The sequence below is a fragment of the Giraffa tippelskirchi genome, chromosome 4, assembly GCF_054371585.1.
Source record: "Giraffa tippelskirchi isolate mGirTip1 chromosome 4, T2T-mGirTip1v1.2.pri, whole genome shotgun sequence".
NCBI lineage: Eukaryota > Metazoa > Chordata > Mammalia > Artiodactyla > Giraffidae > Giraffa > Giraffa tippelskirchi.
In genome coordinates, this window is record NC_137278.1 from 33,921,878 (window position 1) to 33,942,798 (window position 20,921).

Sequence of the window (20,921 nt, forward strand, 5' to 3'; positions counted from 1 at the left end):
AGGCTGCTCACCATTCTTTCAGCCTTCACAGACCAGGCTGTACCAGGCACAGAGCGTTCACAGCCCCGAGCAGCCTCCCCACTCCTTCCGCACGACCCCGCAGGCCATCTCTTCTAGGTCCTCCATCTGTGTTCCTGGCTTCCTTTGATTCCACTCTTTGGCCACTCTGTTTTGGGGACTGAACCCCCTGTCCAGGCTGCTTTCTCATTGGAAAACAGGGTGAGGCTTTACCCTTTGGTCTCAGTCATGCAAGCCTGAGTCATGCAAGAAGCTGCAGGCGGAAGGGTAACAGAGTGATCAGCAGGTCTAATTGGAGGAATTCACCTAGTTGTCCTGTTGTGAAAGCTACTGATCAGCTCAGGCTTGGATTCTGATTGTCCCTCCCGGATGGGAAAATGTTCATGATAACCAAGTACAGCTACTTCCTTGTTTGTGAGTACGCTCCTACATTTTCTTGGAAAAATAGACAGATCTCTTACAGAGTCAGAAAGGAAAGAGTCGGGGAGTTGGATTGGAATTTTTATAGTGTACCAAAGTAGAAACACATACTTAGGGAATTAGAGTTGCCTTTGAATGGATGGAAGGAAAACCGTAAGTAACGAAAATGCAAAGAATAATGGCCTGGGAGTTAGGAGACCTGGGTCTCATCTGGACACCATTATTAATTTCCTGTGTGAACTTAGAAAGGACATTTCACGTTTTGGGGCCTCAGGACCCTCATCTGAAAGTATTGGGCAAGTAGCCGATGATCACCAAGCTCTAACTTATTTCTGGAATTGTAAATGAAAGTTGTGTTTAAGGTAATTTACATACTTTTTTATTCTTGTTGAGAAAATTCCGCCTCTGTTGCCAGAGGTCAGGCATAAATTGAAAACACTGCTAAATGGAATTAAGTACACTACGTACGTGATGCTTTTTTGTACAACCCGTATCTAATATTTATAGAACACTTCAGCTGTGGAACGTGCACACAGATGCCCTGAACACACACACCCAGTAAAATAATTCTCGGTGTAATACTTTTTCAGATGTCAAGTTAAAACAGCTTCTTGGAAATCAGGCTTGACTGTTCAGATGTGCGTGTTGGTTTCTGACAGGTGCTGTTGGGGCTGCTCAGGGCTGTCACGTGTGATGTGGAGTCCAGCCAAGGCAAGAGGGCCAAGCCTCACGGTTCTATCGCTTCTCATTAAGGCATGAATTCTAGAAAAGGGGGGAAGCATCAAAGAACAGCCATCCAGTCTGTGCACATCATTAGTGACAAGCAGAGGCCTTGTTTCTGCAGAAATGAGATTCTGTCTTGTTTGTTGTCAGCTTCCTCAGCACAGGGGCCACCTGTGAAGATGAGCTAGATTCATGACTTGTTAAAATCACAGCTTTATAGAGGTGAGCAAAAACAAGGCACAGATATTGGAGTAGTTACCACTGTACCAGTGGCCTGCCAAATCCACAGCCAGTGACAGAGCTGGGTTAGGTGACCAAGCAGGATTGCATCTAGGAAGGTAAGTTTGTCAATAGTGGCCAGTCTCAGGCTGTGGAACATGGAAGGGACCTCAGAGATCATCCAGTACAGCCAAGGTTGAGTGTGGTCAGCATTTGCCATTGTGGCAGAGATTAAATGGAGTGATTGGTATATTTAAAACCCTCAGCACAGTGATTGGCATAGATTTGACACTTCATTTTCATTTCCTGGAAGAACTTGTTCAGGGCCATACAGTACAGAGATTAGAACCCCGTGTCCCTGATCACTGGTCCAGGGCCAGCCCAAGCCATCTCTGACCTCCCCCCTTTTCTCTGCCTGTTTCTTGCTCCCTTGCTCCCAGGAGCAGCACAGTGGAGTCAGGGGCTGAAGGATAGTAACATGCCTGCATTCATGTGCCCATCACCTTCCCATGGGGTGACCTGGCATGAACCTTCTTCCTAGCGGCTCACCTTGGAGGCTGAGGGTTTCTGTGGCTGTGGAGGCCACCCAAGGTATTCTTGAGCAGAAATAGCTCTTCTGAGAGTGTGGAGACCTGGCACTGAGTACCTTTAAGGGAAGGTAAACATTCCTGTGGCTTGACTTATTACTATAATCAATGGGCCAACGAAGAAAAGGGGTGTCGTAGCAAACCAGGCCAAAGGAAGGACACTGCTTCACAGCTGCCTGCAGACCAGCAGGAAGGCTGCACATCAAGGAAAGGACGAAAAATTCCAGTGACTCCTATCTTCCCAGACCGACAGAACCTCTGGCAGTTAGTCATGCCTAATGGAAAATGGAAGCCGAAAAAGCAGAAGTGAGCCTGGAGTGATCTCAGGTAGTCCTTAATCCAGAGTCATTTCTGAGGAGAAAAAATGGTTTGCTTCCTTGTGTGCCCTGGATGATCAGGGCTGAGTTGCCAGGTAGAGATGCCATGGCGTGGAGAGAACAGGCTTTAGAGCAACTGTGATTGTAAGAATCAAGTGCAACAATGGCTTCTGCGGTGAAGTTATTGCTAGTATTACTAGTAAGTCACTCAGTAGTTAAGAGCTATATACACTACAGTTGACCCTCAAACAATGCACAGGTCAACCTACAGTTGACTCTCTGTATCCAGAGTTTTTCTGCATCCACGGATTCAACCAACCACTGACTGTAGTATTTACAGTTGAAAAATATCCACGATTAAGTGAACCCTCACAGTTTAAACCTGTATACTTCAAGGGTCAACTGTATATACAGAGTATGTACAAGGCACTGGGGAAACACACACACACACACACACACACACACACACGTACATGCACAAGGTTGCTGCCCTCCAGGTGCTGAAACTCATCCACCTGTTGTGTAGAATCCCAACTACAAAGCTTGCTGATTGATTTTTGGAATGGTCCAATACTGGGTGAGATTCCATTCCAGAGATGGGGCATCCATGGCTTTAATTCCTCAGTATATTGAGCACAAGTCAGAACGGCAAAGCAGGAGGCTCTGTAGCTCTTCTGAAACTCAAATTTAGAAAACCAAAATTTTCCATTATTGATCATTTTGGGAATCAAATAACCCTTAAACTGTCATTATTTGAGTTGCCAAAGAAGTGAAATTAATGGGAACATATATGTAAAGGCAAGATTATATTGTTTCTTTGTCAGAATAGGTGATAGTGGATCATTTAGTTGGTCCTGATCATCTTATAGACGATGATAATAATATACATAAAGTACACCGGCACAGCTGTTAACAGCTTATGTATTGATATTTTAACACTGTGACTCTCGTAACAACCCTGTGAAACAGGTACTGCCATTACACCCATTTTACACATGGTAAAGCTGAGGCCCCACAAAGTGAAATGGCCTGTCCACTAGGTCATAGTGTGACTTAGTGTAGGATCTGAGGATATAGTTTGGGTTTCCCAACTTTTAGACTGATATTCTGCTCTTATAACGCCCTGCCACTGTTCCACAAACTGATTGCCTGAGGTATCCCCAAATTGCCAGACAGCTGAGCTCAGCTGTCTGTTTGGAACCACAGAGCTTCCGGGTGCTCGCTCAGGTTTGGTGAGCCATAGTATGGATCTGTAGTGGCAGACATTTAGGTTAGGTCTGTCCAGATCACCAGCACTCTTCCCATTTGTTTATTCATTCAGCAAACGTTTATTGAATTCAAAGTAGGTGTCAGGCACCATGTTAAGTGATGCATGGGATGCAGTCTGCCTTCACTGGACCAACTTTCTGAGATGAAAGTTCTACATAAATGACTTATCAGGCAGCAGCCTATACAATGGGCAGGTGAAACACAGTCGGCACAGTCGGGAGTCCAGAGGATGGAGATGGTGTCTATCTCCTGAGATCGAAGTGGCTGGCACTGGAGGTCAGAGGTTGGACAGGAACTGATGTGCAGAGATGGAGGGAGGGCGCTCCTGCCAGATGGTCAGAGGCCGGGAAGCACAGGGGTTCCAGGTAGGCCAGTCTGCTCTGAGTAAGGCTGCAGAGGCAGGAGAAAAAGAAAGAAAAGAGGCAGATAGCAAGAGTTCTGCAAGGTGGAGAGAATGTGTTCTCTGGGCTCACCCAACCAGGATTCAAATCCTGGTTCTGCCACTTTCTATTAGCATTTTGTTACCTCTGTGGATATTTGTTTTCTCATCTGTACAGGAGGGTGACAGTCCTCTCTCACAGGGGGCCGTGGATGATTTTTAGTTTTTGTTTTGTTTTTGGGTCTTCATTGCTGTGTGTGGGCTTTCTCTAGTTGTGGTGAACGGGGGCTACTCTTCATTGTGGTGCATGGGCTTCTCACTGCAGTGGCATCTCTTGTTGCAGAGCACAGGCTCTAGGCACGTAGGCTTCAGTACTTGCGGCATGCGGGCTTAGTTGCTCTGTGGCATGTGGAATCTTCCCAGAGCAGGGATTAAATCTGTGTCCCCTGCACTGGCAGGTGGATTCTCAACCACTGGACCACCAGGGAAGTCACTGTGGATATAAAATGGGAAAATGATTGTAAAATGTCTGGGTTATTGTTGTGTGCAATTAATGGTAGCTTGTTATTAACTGCTGTGCTAAGACACTTGATTCTCTTTTCTGTAGGCAATAAGGTTTTCCCTAAATCAGCAAATTACATACTGATACAGTGACCTGTCTTGGCATAGGATCACAATAGATCCTCCTTGCCTTGGAAATAATAAGGAAAGCAGTAAAAACTGAGATCTGTGGTCACACATGCCCATTCCTATAAAGGAATCCTTGTCTTGGGCCCTTTTATCTTTCCTTTGCCACTTCAATGCCCAAAGACCCAGTCTTACTCTCCAAGTTAGGGGTACCAGTTATAGCAATTGAAAATACAAGTTGCCCAGGTAAATTTGAATTCTATAGAAACAACAAATAATTTAGTATAAGTATATCCCTTGCAATATTTAGGATATACTTATACTAAAACATTATTTGAAGTTTACTTGAAATTTAAATTGATGTGGGCATCCTGTGTGAAGGGGCAGCTCAAGAATCAATTGAACAGTCTGTCCACTGACTTGGGGAGGAGGATTCACCCATTTTCTAGCCCTCTCCCTCCAGTAATAAAGGTTCAGCAAGACTTTGGCCATGCCTTCAAATTACTTCCTGGGTAGAGACAGTAAATGCTGACAGGTCCTGCTGTGTGTCTTTGGGGTGGGAGCAGAGGTGGGGGGCAGGGTGTGGGATGTCTTGTACCAGCCTTCACATCTCCCCAGCCCTCTTTCTTCTGAACATTCTCATAGACAGTTGGCAGAATAAAGACAGCCTTTTTGGTCTAGTAACTTGACCCGTGAAATAAGGGCAAGCCCTCTTCACAGAGGTTCTTCTAGGAACATTGCTAAAAGTGGGAATGTAGCTGCTCCTGTGATGTGAGTAACTTGAAACAGCCAGAGCAGGCATGATGGTAACTGACTGGATGCTCCTTACTCTGGGAAGTCTAGAGACTGCAGAACTGGAGCTCGGAGGATGATCCAGCTGCCTTACTGCAGGCGAAATAAAGAAGACCCAGGGAAGAGAAGTGCTTTGCCCAGGGTCACACAGCTATCCAGAATTGGAGTCTGAACTTCAGTCTGGGTCTGCTGCCTTGTGTTCTTCTGTAATAATTCAGGGAGTCTGAGAATTCCCCACACACTTGTTTGGTTGACTTGGCACCGTTTTCTCTGGATGACTTGATAACTCTCATCTCCAGATGTCAACTCGATCACGTGTCCTTCAGCACTGCCATGCTCAGCTTCATGCTTGCCACCCCTAAGAGCAAGATCACTACTGGTAGAGAGCTCATGGCACTTTCTAGACCAGCTTGATCTTGGCCTGCCCCAGCAGTGCCTCCTTGCTGATTCCTTTGCCCCACCCTGACCAAGTGTTCTGTGGTTGAGATGGAAAAATCCACCTCAAAGCAGAGGGCTTTTAACCTTGGTTTCAGAGGAGTAATTTGTCCACGTAAGAGGAGGTGAAAATTAAAATAAAGCAGGGTGTAGGTTGGAGCAGTACAGCACTCCTGGGCTTAAGAGTGCTTTGACCTGTCCCCCCGAGACTGGAATGATGATCTGGCTGCCAGAGAGTTCTTAGAGGACACCCTCTGTTCAGTGGTGTCACTGGCGAGGTGGTATTAACCCTAAGACCAGCTTTATCTGCACACTCTGAAAGTGGACCTGACAGTGCAGGCAGAGCCAGCCCACGTGGAAGCCTGGAGCGGTGATCATGGGATCTTCCACTCTTTATTTTCTTGTTCTTGCCACAACCTGTCATGAGACCAAGAAAACTTGTTTTGAAAATGCTTGACAGCCAAAACAACCTGTTCTCGGCCCTGGACGAGAGGGTTTGTCCTCTCTGACCATTTCTGTACTGTTTGATGTTTGACTGGCTGCTGACTGGAAAAAATGAAGTTGATGTTTTCTTCTCATATTGTTCACAGACTAGGGCCAGTAGCTTGCCAGGTCCCTTGTTTCTCTTTTTTTCCCCAGCCCTTCACCAGAGAGATTTTAAGACAGTGCCTGAGTTTAAGTGATGAATGAACATTAGCAACATAAACTTATGAGGATTTAACCGATGGTTACATCTCTGCAAGCAGAGCTTGAAATGTGGATTGTCTTTCCCAGTCCCATTAGATTTCAACCTGTGATTTTCCACTTGTGTTTTGGTCCTCTTTCCTGAAGTTGAGTGTGTGAGTCAGAATCTCCAGTTATCCCAGTGGCTACTTTGGGCTTCAGCACCGATGGCTCTAAGACCCAGAGAGAGCAGCATCTCTTCTCCTCCTGGGGGTCTTGGTCTTAGATGGTCTCGGGTGGGTCCTGTGAGTGGGAAGGAACTGCTTCACTTCTATTCTGCAAATAGAGGGGTTGGACTGGATAAAGTATTGGCAAACAATTTGTTGTTGTTTAGTTGCTAAGTCGTGTCCGTCTTCTTTTGCGACCCCATGAACTACAGCCCACCACACCCCTCTGTGCATGGGATTTCCCAGGCAAAAATACTGGAGTGGATTGCCATTTCCTTCTCCAGGGGATCTTCTCGACCCAGGGATCGAACCCAAGTGTCCTGTATTGACAGGCAGATTCTTTACCACTGAGCCACCTGGGAAGCCCTTGACAAACAATAGCCAGAGGGCGAATTTTGCCAACTGCTTGTTTTCATAAATAAAGTTTTATTGGAACATAGCCCCACCCATTCATCTTCATGTTGCTCATGACAGCTGTCACTCCAAGGGCAGAGTTGAATTGTAGACAGGGTATATGGTCAGCAAAGCTGAAAATACTTGCTATCTGGCCCTTTACAGAAAAACTTGCTGATCCCTGGGTTAGTTGACCTTTAGAGTTTTCTAATCCAACTTTTTATGACTTTTGAACTTATAGCAGTTTTTTTTTTCTTTTATAGCAAGAACTCCTGAAGTAACTAATAAGGGGCTAACTAGAAGGAACCTCTCTCTTCCCTGCAGTAGTTACAATGTAAAAGGTTGGGACTTATTTTGCTATGTTTTTAGTTTATTTTGCTGTATGTCTGTATTTGCTTATTGGTCTGGCATCTTTGGTGTCCGTCAGTTTTGGTAAAAAGATACTAAAGCTGGGTAGGTCTGACTGCATTCAGTGGCATGGTTCAAGGTGGGACACCCGTCTGTACCCACATGGAAGAAAATGAGGATTTGTTTGCTTGATAACTATGGCAGGAAAGGGAGCCATTGCTGCCTTGAGAACCTGTGTGGCTGCCCAGACCCACCCCACCCCCTGTTTGTGTTTGCCTGTCTGAGTCTGAGCGGTGAGATGGGGGCAGGAATAGCTCAAAGTGGTGAGGTAGGTTGGTGGCCGTGGCTAGAAAAACAGGAAGAAGCCTTGAAAAATGCAGAGACTAGGGAAGAACTAATCTTTTTAATCTTCTTCCCTCGCTGCCAGTCCAAACAAGAGGCCAACACAAAATTTGCATCCCAGTGACATGCATTCCATACCCACATTCCCAGTGCATAATATGGGATCCCAGGCACGGAGCTGCATGGTCCTCCTATCAGGCCACCCTAGCCTGTAAAGAACTTTTGTACGAACTAGAAAAAAGTGCCCCTTTGGGTTGGTGCAGGTTTGGCTAACAGCTTTGAGTAAGAAAACCTTGCCCCTTTCTCTTGGCATCTAGCCCTGGGTAAACTAGCAAGTGGGCAGGGGTTGGATTTCAGCCTCCACTTGCTGCCTTGGCTAAACTTCTTTTGCAGGGCAGACACTGCACGGCCTAATGCAACAGCCACTCCTGCTACCTGGCATCTCTGAAGTCTAGGCGGGGTGGGGTAGGGGGGTTCCTCTCATGGGGGCTTGCTGGTCAAAAAACAGGTCAACTCTGCTTGACTTTGGTTTTTGAGACCACAGCGGCCTGGGCTGGCCCCCTGCATGTCCATTAATCCCCACTCGCTCAGCAATGCTATGGAGTAGGGTGGCCAAGAATCTCGGGGCTGGGAGCACAGGGACATGGTCCTCCCACAGCTACACCGGGGACCCTGATCTGGTCAAGGTGCTTACTTTGGAGAGCCCACAGCCTGGCTCTTCTTTGCCAACTTCTGACCTAAAACTGGCTCAGCTCAAGGAATGCACACAATTTTCCACAGAGTTACATCTCAGAGGTAATACACTGGCAGCACAAAGAAATGTGCTAAGGAGGCCAGAACAGACGAGCTCACGGTAGTAAGAACTGACCTCACCCCCTGGGCTCTGGGTTACACGTACCCCAGGGTGCACAGTGACGACAATGCGCCAGGACACCCTCCTCTGCAGGGTATGTTGTTGGCGTGGTTTGAGAAGGCTGTTATGCACTCCCCGTGGGTGAGACGGGTAAGACAACTTTGCGGTCAGATCTGGTTTCCACCTCTCAGCTCACATTGGAAATTGTATTGGGCCGGCCATGTGGGCAAATTTTGAAATATCCTTAACCTACCCTTTTCATTTTGCGTCTATCAGCAGTTTCCAGCAGATAGTTCAAGGCTAGAGGATTGGGAAGAAAGCCTGGGAGCCCGGAGTAGCCAAAGACCCAATAGCTACTTCCGGTCCCCTTTCTTGGTTCTTAAAAGGCTCCTGGGAATAAGAAGGAATGTAGTTTGTTGCTGTTCTGAGCCCCTAGCCAGTGTGGAGTGCTGTGCTAAGAAACAGAGTCCTGTGGACCAGAGCACTTCTCTCTCTCTGTGTACTAGAAAGATGCGATGGAGGGGAGAGTGGGTGGAGTGTGGGCATTAGTGCTGCTGCACCCCATGGGGAAGACAGTGGGAGCCCATGAATTTGACACTGGGGGACAGCCCTGTACCCTAGTTTCGGACCAGAGCCTCAGGGCTGAAAAGAAAGAAATCTCCCAGTTAGGAAGTGTTCCCAATTTAAAAACTTCACTTTTCCAAGTCACCGAATGCGTGATGATGCCCAGCACTTTTAGCTGCAGCTGTTATGACCAGATATGGGGTGGGGAGCAGCACTCAACAGGGCCCTTCTGGTGGAACGTGGGTGCCCCAGAGCCATGCTCATCCCGCTCCAAGCCTGTGGCCACAGAGGGCCCCCGGAGCTGGCAGTGTGCTGCCGCAGGGCCCTGGCTCATGTCTGACCCTCACTCTGCTTTTGCCACGCACCTGACCCTGGGTAGGTTATCTGCTCTCCCCCAGCCTGCCTCTTCATGTATACAGTGGGAGCAGAGCAAAACTATCTGTTTCATACACATGACTATTGCTTGGATTAAAATGCGGTTATTTTTAAAAGCACAGTATAAACTGTAAAATATTAAGAATTGAGTTAGTTCATTTACTTATCCAGTAACTCTTAAATGCCTACTAGGAGCAGGCACTTTCAGGCAGTGCCCCAGGTATTCCAGGCCCTCCCGTAAACAGGAGCTATTCAACACGTGTGTGCTAAAATTGAGTGAAACAGGAGTTCCTCAGCTAGGTGATGGGAGGGGAGAGTGGGAGGAAAGGAAACCACTCTGCTGTGAATTCTGACCATGTGCCTGGCACTGTTGCTTAACAGTTTCTCTCTGGGTTCATCAGAGAGAAACATGCAGAGACTCAGAGAGGTTAAGTATGACTTCCCTGAGACACACAGTCGTCAAGTGACGGACCCACGTTAGAATTCAGTTCCCAGTGATCCCAGATGTTCCCTTGCCACAGCATGACATGAGCAGATCCCCTCTCTAGCCCACTTTTCTCCTCCCAAGTGTCCCCCAGATCAATGAGCCAGGCCAAATCCAAGCCAAAAACGACCACCCCCACCCCATTCTAGGCCAGTGTAAGTGGGGATCATGTGAAATCAGGGCAAAATGAGGCTCTGTCACCACAAGCCAAATCTCTGTTCACAAGGGCGCAGGTTTTAGGAAAACAACGGCCTTCGATGCATGCTCGGAATTCCTTCCATGGCAAGCCACTGTGAGAAAAATCTCACCCAAACAACGCACTCTTGGCTGCCAAGGGAAGGCGGCTGTCTTTTCAGGCGTAAAGCTACCAGCAAGGACCCAGAAGTCACCCCAGGGAGCTGTTGGTTTCCCCAGAAGATCTAGCTGTTTGAAATCAACTTAGCAAAGGATTCCATTCACCCCTCTGCCCCGCCTCCCAGTGTTGAGGCCTCCCTTGCCTCTAAGTCCTGGGAGAGCAGGAGGGTCATGGAGCTCGTCATCCTCACGTGGGTTTTCAGCTGAGCAGTCGATGAATCCTTTTCTCAAGTGTAGCACCGAGTATTTATTCTGAAAAAGGATTTTAAAGAAAAAAGAACTAAAGAGATCACTGTCTGGCTTGGTCTCCAAAAACCAGTCCAGGTATTGTCTAGATTTAAGATGTTCGATTTAGGAAAGAAGATTATTCATTCATTGTCATTCAGTCATTCAACAGTTTAGGGTATTTCTGGGTCAGTAAGGTGCAGCCCCCAGAAATGAACACAGGAAGCCTCCTGTGTCTACACCACAGGGGGAAACATCTAAAGAACTGCGTTTGAAGATGGACAGGCCCAGGGCTCCAGCTGGAGGAGGGCATGACAACCCACTCCAGTATTCCTGCCTGAAGAATCCCAAGGATAGAGGAGCCTGGTGGGCTACAGTTCATAGGGTCGCACAGAGTCAGACACGACTTAGCAACATAGCACGCACAACTCCAGAGCCAGCAACATCCAGGGAATTCCTGCCCAGGAAGTCAGCCTGACCCCGGAACTCAGAGCACATGAGGGAGGCCTCAATTGACCTCCACCATTCAGTTCACAAGGCCTCCCTGAACCTTGGTAACACTGAGCCCCCAAGCTCCACCCATGGGTGACTATAGAAGTAGACAACTTGTGTACAAGGGACAGCAGCCAGCAACCCCAGACAATTTAGTTGGAACAGTTTTGTTGCAGAAGGCAAAAGTAGACTCCGTGGGTGGGGGTTCCCAGGGGACAAATTCCAGTTCAGGAGAAGGAAGACCATCATAACTGTTCAGTGCTGCAGGCTCTACGGAGGGCCTGATGCTTATGCCAGGCCTTGAGGGTGGTTAAGTTTTCAATAGATACGGAGGCCTCAAAAAGTGTTGCATGGTTCAGGAAAGTACCCTTCACTTGCAAAGCAAAGGGACTCCTACTTTGCTGGCTCCCAGAATTGCCAAGGGGAATTAATTATTGTTTGTGAAACACTTTAAGATTCTCCAATGAAAGACCTTGTATAAATGCAAATTATTATTATTGTCATTAAAAGTACTAGACAGACGTCTGGCCTGCTGGATAATATGCTGGCATAGCTCTGAGCAGCAAAGAAAGTCAGTTCCAGGCAGCAAGTTTGCTCTAGTTGCTCCAGAGGAATAGCAGGAAGAAACAGTGGGTGGAGGAGGGCTTAGCCCCTGACTGTGAAGTGAAACCACCCAACTCCCACCCAGGCTGAGCACGCAGCAGTCTGTCTGGGAGTCCAGGGCCCATGTGTCTCCTGAGGGTCAGGCCTTGCTCAGATCTTTCCCTTGCCCCCTGCAGGAAACAGCCCTCGTGGAGTACAAGAGCTCGCCATGAGTGAGTGAATGTCTGGTTGTCTGGTTGTCTGCTGGTCTGACGGATGAATGCTGGCCTCCATTCTTGGAGTCCTAAGTCAGATCTGGAGACAAAAGAGAGATAGATAGAAACCTCTTGTCATGCCTTTGATGGTGCTTATTAAGGCTCTTGAGGGAACCCCTTTAGCAAAGCCCAGGGAGAGGTCATTTATTCAATTACTGCTTCCACTAAAGAAACTGGCTAAAGTGCTTGGATTGATACCAAAGCAATAATAATAATAATGGATAGTAGTACAGTCGGCCCTTCATATCTGTGGGTTCCACATCCATAAAATATTTCAAAAATATTTGGAGGAAAAAACTCTAAAAAGTTCAAAAAGCAAAGTTTGAATTTGCCAAGCACCAGCAACTATGTACATAGTATTTATATTTGTATTTTCATTGTATTAGGTATTTAAGTAATCTACAGGTAATTTAAAGTATATGGGAATATGTCCGTAAGTTATAAGCAAATTCAGTCAGATCTTCACATTTGTACATCCCATATCCACAGATTCAGCAAGTGGAGGATAAGAAACCAGAGTTGGTTGAATCCAAGGCTGCGGAATCCAAAGATATGGAGGGCCAACTAGTATACCACTTTATATAAGGGACTTGAGCGTCCTTGGATTTTAGTATCCGAGAGGGTCCTGGAACCAGCCTCTGGTGGCAGGTACCAGGGGAAGACTATATATTAGACCTGGAAGTAAACGCAGAAGCCATCCCCTCACTTTCCAGATGAGGCATCTGGGACACAGAGAAGTGAAGTGGCTCATCCACGGTCACATAGCAAGAGCCAGGATCACAACTCATGCTTAATTATGTCAGGGTAGTAATCCCTCCCACTGTATAGCATTTTATAGACACATCACTTCTGAATAGCTCTGGAGAGTTTTCAGAAGCCCACAGACGTTACTATTAAAGGAACCTTCCGGTACCTTTGCTCTTCTGGGGCTTATTATTTGGAGAACATTTCTGGTGCCTCCTGCATGCCCTTGTGGGGATTGCAGGTGCCCTTCCTTCTCCAGACACTCAGACTAGGCCTTGTTCTTCCATAGGATGTGTTGATACTTCCAGGAACCAGATGGGCAAGTGAGCGGGAGGTCCAGTTCCTCCCTTCCATCCCTCATTATCACAGTCATAATTCTACTGGAAAATCACCCAATGCAGGTTCCTAGATGAGAGCTAAGGATACCAGTCACCACCTCCAGACACACGGACTTACAGGATGGAGGAAACAGACGTAGGTGTAATGGGAGTTAGTAGTAAGTAGCCCTCAGCATTCATTACTGGGCCATTGGCAATTCCAGTATTATGGAGTTTTAATAAAGGAGAATAAAAGATCCTAAAATAATGTTTGGGAGGGAAGGATCACCAAATCAAAGAAATTTAGAAATCATCTCTCCCACGCCTTCATTGTGTGGATGAGGAAACAGAGGTGTGAGTCAGCGTCACACAATAGATGCAGACTTGGAGGCCTTGGCTCTGTGCTTAGCCGCCAGCACTCTTTCCGCTGGAAATCCTGGCGGTGTGCAACGTATGTGCACTCTGGAGTCGAGCAGCATTGCCACCTGTTAGCGATGTGATCTTATAAAATTACTTGGCTTCTCTGAATCATAGATTTCTCATTGGCAAAAATAAAGATATAGGTGTCCCCCTCTTTTGGAAAGTTCACTTTATGCCACTTTGCTTTTACAAAAGGCCTACATTAGTGCCTGCTTTCAGTGACCCAAAGACATCCAAAGAGGATTTTCACTTTTATTTTTTTTAAAAAGGCAAAAAGCAAAAATAGCTTTCATTGTTTGTTTTGTGGCAAGCCCTTGTAGAGGCAGCATACACCCCGAGCAGCCAGAGTGGCACTGCCAACCTCATTCTCCAGGAACCACGCTCGCATCCCTGCATCAAGCCACCATAGCTTACTTTCTGGAATTGCTGCTTTTCTATCTGTGAGCCCAGGCATCTAGGAATATCATTTTAGCTGCTGGGCCAGGGGGTTAGCCTGAAAAGAAGAGGGACCATAGCCCTCCTTGCTGTCCCTCTCCCAGATCTTCAAGGGGTATCTGTAAACACCCAGCTAGGAGGGCAAACACCCAGAGTGTTGGCGTGACCAGGAGGTGCGTTCAAAAGCCAGTAGACAGGGGCCCGGGCAGCTATGGAAGACAGAGCTTTCTCCTGTAGATGCTGAGAGCCTAGTGGGAGAAACCAAATTTACAACCAGGCAAACAACACTAAAAAGCCCCAGAGAGACTCTCTGGAGAGGAGTAGAATAGTTTATGCTCCAAGAAGTTGATATCCTAAGTGTTCTCTGTCCTTCGGGGGTCCAGTACTCTCCTGTGCCGGCTGATGCCTGGCGATGCTGAGTGGAAGCCTGAAAACACCATCCCCGCTGGGCTGTGACCAGGCCCCGCATGCTGCGTGGTCAGCTCCACCAGGACCCTGGGCACTTCCTCTCTGTGGGCAGTTCTTTGGTTTTTCCCCTCTTGCTGACTAAGGGGGAGAGGGCTGTCTGTGATCTTGACAGTGATTCACTGCCATCAGACAGGCAGCTGGCTTCCCCTCAGCGGTCCAGCACAGGTGAGCTGCATGAGTAGCCCTCCTCCCAACAGGGCCTGTGGGCAATCCTGGCACCCTCCACAGGCATCTACCTGGCCATCAGCAGGGCCAGTGCTAGGCTCCTACCCATACAGCCCCGGGCAGAGTGAGCAGACAACTTGAGATGCCCGTTGCCATGGCACCTACCACCTTAGATACGTCAGATGTAGGTGCAAATAGGGCGACAAGGTGGACACAGAGAGTAGCTCTGCTCTGGGGTCCCAGGCCTCAGGGAGCACCACATTCCTTAGCCCCCTACACCCACTATCTGGCCTAAGCTTAGCACAGCCAGTGCACTGGGTCATCACAGCCTACCCGACCCAACCTCCAGGGTAGAGGGGGGCCAGCCTTTCTCTGTGGCCACACTGTCGGCTCCTCCTCCCAGTGTCTCATCAGGCAGGTTCACAGTGGAAAGAGCATCAGCCTGAGAGTAAGGAGATAGGGAGGACAGGCTCAGATTCTACCTACTAGCTCTGGAGCCTCAGGGCAGCCCCTTGGGACAGCCATTCATTTATTCATTCCTGCCTGTGAGGCATATGGATGGTGAGCACCATGGGGCACTAAGGATGAACCATCACCAAATTCTACCCTCAAGGGGCTTCCAGAGAAGAGCTAGGCCTTGTGAGAGGGGACCATTAACTTCTCCAGCCCTTAGTTTTCCCTTCCCCATAATGGTTGGAGTATACGGCCGCTGAGGTTTCTGTTATAAAATTTTATCATTCTAAAGTAGATCTTTAAATAAACCACGTGTTTATTACATCATTTGAGAAATGTTTGTTGAGCTGCAGTGTGTCGGCATTAGACTCGAAGCTGGGCTGCAGAGAGGGATAAATATGTACAATGGGGCTTGCCGTTAAGGAGCTTCTGGTGGGACGTGGCAGGGTGAAGAGACAGATGCGGGCAGAGCTAGAGCCCAGGGGAGGAAGGCAGCCCTGTGGCTGGGGGAGCCCACGAGGACTACCCTGCCCCCCTGCCTCATCTGGCCAGCTGGCCGTCTCACGACCCTGCACCAGGGGATGCCAAGGGAGCAGAGGCACCTACAACCCTCCCCAAACCCACCCCCACTCCTGGGCAAGGACTGGCCCTGCAGTTGCAGAAGCTGGCTGCATGCTGCTTTAGCCCCAGAGGAACTGGCTAGGCTCCAGAAGCCCTCCTCGGAGAGTCTCAGAAGGAGGGAGAACCACTAGGTAATTTTGATCATTTCAGTACCCATTGACAAATACCCTATGATTTAGAAGGAGCCAGATTTCATCCCAATACTTTGATGTCTAGAAATGGATTCCAGTTGGTTGTTTGTCCTCCTAAAACAGCATTTTATTTAATTCAACACATACTGAGACTACAGCCAGCTTTCTCATGGGCGAGGAGCCCGAGCTGTATAAGACAGAGTCTAGACACCAATCTAAACATCTCAAACTCAAGGCAGACCATGGCTGGGCCTGAGGTTAGAGGCCAGTGTGCCATGAAACCCGGCAGAGGGGAGATTGATTCCAGCTGAGGGCGAGGGCCTCTGCCTGAGGCTGCTAGCTTGTTCTCAGTGTGATATCAAGCCTTTTGCAGCTCAAGGGTTAGTTTCCTTGTTTTGCAAGCTTACATTCCTTAAAAACAAACCAGGCCTGCTCGAGGATTGGCACCTCTAGGGAGACTGTGTACATGAACCAGTTATAACCACTTGTTTGTTCCTAAAGCCCATAGCAGCAATACAGGCTGGCCTGGCAGGGCATAGCTACAGAATAAGCTCCCATCGTGCCAGGCATTTGCTCACCAAGGCACCCAGAGTCAGGTAGGCCATCTTCACATGGGCTTTTGGAGGGCTTGGGGTGATGGGCATCGAGGCAGAACCAGGTCTCTTTGTAGAGATCCTATTCTGAGGATGACCCCTTTGCCACGGGAGAGTAACCCCTGATGAGTCAGTCTTTACCATGGCCGTTCAGGACAATGAGGACAAGGCAAGACCACAAGGATGATTAGCAGGACTTGTCTTACACTATTTACAGGACTGCTTTGATTTTCAGACCACAGTCAGCTTGCATATGACTGATTAAAAACATGTGCCAGTTGAAGTCACAGCTGCAGAAGAAAACTGGAAAAAAGAAAGGAGCCTTAGATGTTTAGGAACTCGCCTCTATTTGCAAAAATGAATTCTGACTTGATTTGTGTGTCCTTGATTTCCTGACAGTGAGGTTCGTGTCCCTGAACCACTTCTCCCACCCTGTCCCACCCACCCCTGCACTGGCCTGACTTGAGCAAACATCGTAAGGCTCACCTTATGATTGCCCAAAGAAAAGCGTTCGGGAATTCCAGAAAGAGACCTCAGAGTCCTATTTCAGAAGAGAGCAGCTGTTTAGGCTTCTGTGGAATCAAAGGTCCCAAGTAAATGAGGCTAAAGGCAGCAAGATCCCAGGGGCTACTCCGTTAGGTCGTGCTCGCGTGAGAAGACGAGCTCTGGTGGCACTGGGGTCAGAGGCTGTCTTGACTGAACTTGCTCAGCGTCTGTTTTCTCACCTGCAAAATGGGACCATGACTCCTGCCACACACGGCAACATTGTGAGCAGCACCTGCGCAATGTCCAATCTGCTTTGTGGGCTTCCTTCCTCTTTCCCCAGAGTCTCCAACCTCTTGGGACTTTTTATTCTCTGTTTTTTGTTTTCATTTTCTTAAAGTGGTACTGATTCAAATGTTTAGATGTTGATTTCATGGATTTTTGTCCTTTTGAAAAGGTCCACTGAATAAATCAAGGCTTGTAATTCCAGCAGGGAAAACCCCTTATGATGAGAAAGGCTCCTAATTGCCTTCATCTCAAGGCCTCTGAGGATTCCTCTCACGGCTCCCTGTCCCCACTCTCCTTACTGCCCCCAGAGCCCCTGCCCAGGAGCACCTAGATGGTGGATTTTCCAGGTATTGTTACCCCCTGACGACTTTGCTTGAGCTCCCTGACTCTGGACCTCTGCTCAGTGGGAGGGCAGACATGGCCAAGAGGAACGAGCCTCCCTCCTTCTCACCATTGCCTGTGGTTCCCTGAACATGTGTTCGGAGCTCTGCCATGTTTGCAAAAAAGCATCCCAGATAATGATGAGCACTGTCTCCCCGCACCACAAGTCGTTACAGTGCCTCGAGGCCTGGGCTTGGCTGGTGTCTTGATTTAACCAGTGAAGAGTCAAGACACAAAGAGGTTAAGTGGCTTGCTCAAAGTCACGTGGATTTCTCAGAACCATAACTGGTTGGCACCTAGAGATGACCAAGTATCCATCTGCCTTTTAGAGGTGAGGAGCCGGGCCTGGACTAGAGCCCATGGCTCTGCCTCGTGGCTCAGGGCTCTTTCTGCTCACCCCGCTGTTTCTCCTTCTCAATACTTGTTGTCCTGGACAGAGAAAGGTCTGTTCGAGGACTGGGCCCACTTCTGGTAGCCTGAGCCGTGTGATTATCTTAAACATCTGTCAGGCCCACAGCCCACCTTCCCGTAACCACACTCTTGACCAGAGCTGCACACAAGAGCACACCTAGAACTCAGGCAAAAGCCAGGCAGGGGCACAGGTGCCTCCCGCTGCAGAGCCCATCCTTAGATACCATGAGTCCACCTGCAGCCGCTCTGGGCTGCATTTCAAGGGTGCACAGTGTCCTGACAACTTTGGCTGAGTGTCAGGTCCTGAGACCGACCATCTCTGTGCCTCCACCTGAAAGTGCGTATGATCTGTGAAAAGTGACCTTCAAGAAGGCCCAGAGGAAAGGATGATCTGGGAGCTTTCCATCCACACAGGGTTTTTCTCTTTTGCAGCCACACATGCCCTGGCTGTTCCCAGGGACTCAGTCTTTCCCCCTCAGACCCAGTCTTTCCCCCTCAGACCCAACTGGGTCCCCATGGTAACAGTTGGCATCTATTGATCAAGTAGTATGCCCGGCATCAGGCCAAGTGCTTACTTGGAGCATCTCATTTGATCCTCATGAGGATTACTCTGTAAGGTGGGCACTGTGGCTCCCCATTTATAGTCGAAGAAGTTAAAGCTGAAGAGGTGGGTCACTTGCACAGATGGGACAGCCAGGAAGGAGCAGGGCCAAGCCTTGAGCCCAGGGGTGGCTGGCTGCAGACCACACACTGCCTGTCCTGCACAGCTTCCAGCCTGCGGGGCCTTGGAGATCATCGAGCACAGCTCCCTGCCTTGAAGATGAGGGATCTGGTGCCCAGAAGGGAAGAAACTTACTCCTGGACCCCAGGCCCAGCAAAGCAGACCCACTGAGCTCCCCAGCGCCCTGATTCCTGACCTCGGGGTCTGTCTGCTCTGCCCTCCTGCCGTGCCTGTGAACTGAGGTCAGGAGCCCAATCCTGCTTCCAATTCATGGAAAACCTCTCAGACCTCGGCCTGGAGTCAGTTCTTTAAGTTTTATTCTGTGGACCTGAGACTCTGTGATTGGACTAAGTTGTGATTTTATAAAACCCAGAGTGAAGGGACGGAAATCAGTGAAAAGGGTCAGAATCTGATGTTGTCCTCAAGCCTATTTAGCTCTAATCTGGTCTAAAAATAATTTCCCTTTCAGTGTGAGTAGAATGAAGAGCTTGACTGACTCAAGGCCTCTATCCTGCAGGCCCTTTTGACCAGTGAAGGGGGACGTGAGAAGACCTTTCCCTCACCACCCCTGTAACACACTTACACTTTTGAAGCTTACCATACACTTTGTCTTTGGGTCAAAGAGTTTTTTTAAAGGTGACAGACTAGTGCCATTGGCAAGTGATATGTTCTGAGCGGCTCTCCACTTTCTCTGATAAAAAAAACTGAAATAAATGAACATAGTGCTTCAAAAAAATCTATAAATGGCTGGGAGCCAGTTGTCATTTTCCCCTTCCTCCCCCGCTCCCCGAGCTGACTTCGTGTGGCTCCTCGTTGAGAAGCACTCACTGACAACAGCTGGTAGCATCATGCCTTTAAATAGCCCTGCTCTATACTGCTTCCCCTTGGCGTCACACAGTTTGCCCTGGCAGGGAAAGCCCAGGACAGAACAGGAAACTTCAGAATTTTCTGAAGAAGGAAAGAGCTTGCTGTAAAGCTTGCTCCCTCTTGCCAAGACCTTTCCGTCGAAGGAGCTTGCACTGGTGTGGCCCCTTCCCCCAGAAGTTTCCAAGGAAAAAACTGAGCTGAGGAGATTCGCTTCATCAGATTTGCCCCATGTGACACCAGGCATGAGGAGAGAGCATGAGAGAGAGGTCTCTACCCTGGAGCCTGGGGCCCCATTTCAGCAGCAGTCAGTCCCACTCCCTCGTCAGGCACCTATTGTGGGGCCAACCGCCTCTCCCCATAGTGTCCTCACCTGTGACCTAAGACAAGGGTGCCACCCCACCCAGTGCTCAGACTCCAAGATGTCCTTCGGGCAGGAAGGCAAATGCAGCGGAGGTTGGCAGCAGCCCATCGGTGCCGGAGCCCCTGAAGAAGGGCCACCAGGCCCCCCTCCAGCAAACACAAATCCTGCTGGGGAAATAGCAGCACATGAAACACAGGGAAGGAATGGACAGCCCTCACAACTGGTGGCAGCAGCCAGTCAACAAGCTTCCTTCCCACACATGGTCCTGTGAGAGCATTACATCAGGGTGGGCTTGTCGCCCCTTCTCGCCCTGGGGAAACAGAACTCGAGGCATCTCTTGCCTGGTCCTCCTGGCTCTAGGTCTGGGGCGGCTCCTGCCTCATCGCAGTCCTCCTCCCCATAAGGACGATTGTGGGCAAGGGCTCCAAGGTTCTGCGTCTCAGAAAAGGTGGCGGATTGGCTGGAACAGGGATGGTGGAGGGTGTTGATCCTTCTCACTGACAGTCAGCACAGGCTGAAGTTTGAGAACGGACACTTTTGCAGTTTTCTTCCTCAGAATCTAAATGTCGCATCTGCCTGCTTTCTGGGCTTGCTCTCTTTCACCCCGAAAAGCAAGCAAGGGACCTGCTTTAACTGTTCTCGCAAACTGGTGGTCATCAGTAGTTACCTTAATTACAGCCATGAAATCCTTGCCGAGCGCTCTGTACAGGCCAGGCCTGTGGGGTCACTGAGAAGGAGACTCGCTCCCTCCTTTCCGGGGTTGGCAGTGCCACCCTGTCCGCAAGCCGTGTGCACACATGAGACGTGCCCAGAAGAAGCACAGAGAGTGTCTGCATTCAAGGAAAGAACCTTCTGGTGACCAGGGAAGGCTTGATGGGGGCAAGGGCATTTGGCCTGAGCATGACTAAAGGCCCGGGGTGGTAATGGCACGTGTGAGGAAGAGCAGGTGGCCAGAGGGGAGGAAGTGGGAGTGGAGGCTGACATCTGGACCGTGCGTGGGCCTCAGGGGGCTTATGACACCCCCAATTGCTCTCTTCTCACGGGTGGACATCCCATCATTGCCTCTTACGGCTTCAGCATGTCTGCCATCTGCCTTTAA

At 48.9% G+C, this 20,921-nt stretch overlaps 2 protein-coding genes across 28 annotated transcripts in view; one reads left to right on the forward strand and one right to left on the reverse strand.

The window, feature by feature from the left end:
* The window catches only part of BABAM2 (BRISC and BRCA1 A complex member 2), a 408,503-nt gene that overhangs the window by 384,735 nt on the left and 2,847 nt on the right, over positions 1-20,921 (forward strand). The window lies entirely within an intron of this gene.
* LOC145503833 (uncharacterized) lies at positions 15,823-20,913 on the reverse strand. Of its 27 annotated transcripts, none has more exons than XR_014051815.1 (6): positions 20,490-20,913; positions 19,832-19,986; positions 19,193-19,285; positions 18,449-18,702; positions 16,797-17,035; positions 16,496-16,613 (listed from the first exon to the last, which is right to left on the reverse strand). XR_014051815.1 is itself a non-coding variant. In XM_081484267.1 (6 exons), the coding sequence occupies exons 1-6, from the start codon at positions 20,502-20,504 to the stop codon at positions 16,572-16,574; spliced, it is 627 nt and encodes a 208-aa protein (XP_081340393.1). In that variant the 5' UTR covers positions 20,505-20,913; the 3' UTR covers positions 16,496-16,571. The 27 variants fall into 27 exon arrangements, 2 of the variants coding, with proteins under 2 accessions (XP_081340393.1, XP_081340392.1); XR_014051805.1 differs by having other exon boundaries at positions 19,193-19,298; XR_014051804.1 differs by having other exon boundaries at positions 19,193-19,298; positions 19,832-19,989.

What these genes read in the sequence shown, in the direction of transcription:
- LOC145503833 (XM_081484266.1), bottom strand. An exon ending in ACCCAAAGACAAAGTGTATG is followed by an intron (nt 18,703 to 19,192) that starts GTAAGCTTCAAA and finishes TCTGGGCACCAG; the next exon opens with ATCCCTCATCTTCAAGGCAG. An exon ending in GATCAAATGAGATGCTCCAA is followed by an intron (nt 16,852 to 18,448) that starts GTAAGCACTTGG and finishes CTTCTGAAATAG; the next exon opens with GACTCTGAGGTCTCTTTCTG.